Source organism: Helobdella robusta, assembly GCF_000326865.2.
Source record: "Helobdella robusta unplaced genomic scaffold HELROscaffold_57, whole genome shotgun sequence".
Classification (NCBI taxonomy): Eukaryota; Metazoa; Annelida; class Clitellata; order Rhynchobdellida; family Glossiphoniidae; genus Helobdella; species Helobdella robusta.
The window spans coordinates 185,431-187,277 of NW_008705311.1; the positions used below are offsets into that span (position 1 = coordinate 185,431).

A 1,847-nucleotide genomic window follows, 5' to 3' on the forward strand; every position below is an offset into this window, starting at 1 on the left:
GGCTTCGAAAGCAGGCAGAGCCATGCGTTTCTTCACTTTCAACGACCGCCAATTCAAACGCGACTCGCGCGACGTGCATCGCTTCCTCGTCGACAACGTCCACACAGTTGGTAAGTTGTGGACGGTGGAATGTTTTGCACGTGCCAATCTTTAAGACGTCTGGCTGGCTGGCTCTCTGCTGCTGTTGTTGTAGGGACGGGTTTGAATGCAAAATGATTCCAGACTATCACATAGCATGTAATCTCTCTGTGTATGATGCTTCCGTTCAATGTATATATTGCCATCAGGAAATACTCAAAAATAGTATTATATTATTATTGTTATTATTATTATTATTGTTGTTGTTAATATTATTATTATATATTTGAGAACTCCTCTATTTCTTCAAAGGCCAAAATATAAATGGAAATTACAATTAAATATAAATTGATCAATTGTTATAACAGTTAAAAGGTTAAAATAATAGATAATTTAACATAATAATAGTAATAATAATACTAATAAAAATAGTATAAATAATAGTAATAATAATAATAGTATTACTTTCAGGAGGTCTGTATGCCTTACTTGTGAAGGCCCTTTCTCACAAGAGGTCCGACAAGAGCCGCAGGTCGAGTATGTTCGACTCATGTAAAGTGGTCTTCAGACGAGATAACTCTAGTAGTAGTAGTAGTAATAATAATAAAAATAAAAATAATAACTCTAATAACAACAACAATAATAACTCTAATAACAACAACAATAATAACTCTAATAACAACAACAATAATAACTCTAATAACAACAACAATAATAATAATAATGATAATAATAATAATAATAATGATAATAATTTGAAAAGTAAAAATGACAATTCGTCGATGAAGATGGAGAGGAGTGTGGGTAACTTCGTCCAGATGAAAAGCGGTGATGATGAGTTTTCGGGAAGTAATAATAATAACAACAATAATAATAATAATAATAAATTAAATAGTAATAATAATGAAATGTATAATAATAATACTAAGGTGTATAATAATAATAATGATAATAATAATAAATATAATGATTTTAATTACGGCAGTAAGAAGGGCGATAATAAGAAAGATAATAGTGCTAACGTCGATAGCAATAATAATAATAATAATAATAATAAAAATAATAATACCAATAATAATAATAATAATAAATATTCCAATGATGATGGTGGTGGTGGTGGTGGCGATAGCGGTGCTGGTGGGAGCAGACGACACGCGTGGTTCGAAGCACGCGTGGGTGGTGATAGTCAGGTTGAGTGGCTGATCAGTGGTGACGGTAGTGGTAGCAAAGGTAGTAGTGGTGGTGGTGGTTGTGGTGGTGGTGGTAACGTCGATGATGTTAGTGGTCGTGGTAATGAAGGTTGTGGTAATGGTGGCTCTGGCAAGGGTGGTTTGGCTAAGAGCTGCAGTGTTCGTATAACTAGTAGTAGTAGCAGTGAGAGTAAGTTTAGTGGTAGTGGTGGTGCTGGTGGCTCTAATGACAGCCGCTACTCATTTAGTAATGATGAGGCCAAAAGTTACGACGACAGCAGCAGCAGTAGTAGTAGCAAGGCATGGTTCGGTGGCGTCAATAGAAACAACAACAATGACAACAATAACAACAACAGCAGCAACAACATTAACTACAACATTAACAACAACAACACTAGCGCCAGTAACTACAACATTAACAACAACACTAGCGCCAGTAACAACACCAACGACAGCAAAATGAAATTCGACATTATCCACCACCACCACCACCACACGAGCGACAATAACGACGACGACCGCCTCAACTGTAAATCGAAGACGCCGGCTACTCGATCGTCTGCGACAACCAGATTGTAA

The 1,847-nt window shown here is 36.1% G+C and overlaps 1 protein-coding gene across 1 annotated transcript; it reads left to right on the forward strand.

Annotated features, from left to right (window-relative positions):
• Positions 1-22: 22 nt before the first annotated feature.
• Positions 23-1,847, forward strand: HELRODRAFT_179818 (hypothetical protein; the record flags this gene model as incomplete). Its single annotated transcript, XM_009028629.1, has 2 exons — positions 23-110; positions 550-1,847. 2 exons carry the CDS (start codon positions 23-25, stop codon positions 1,845-1,847), a joined length of 1,386 nt encoding a protein of 461 aa, XP_009026877.1.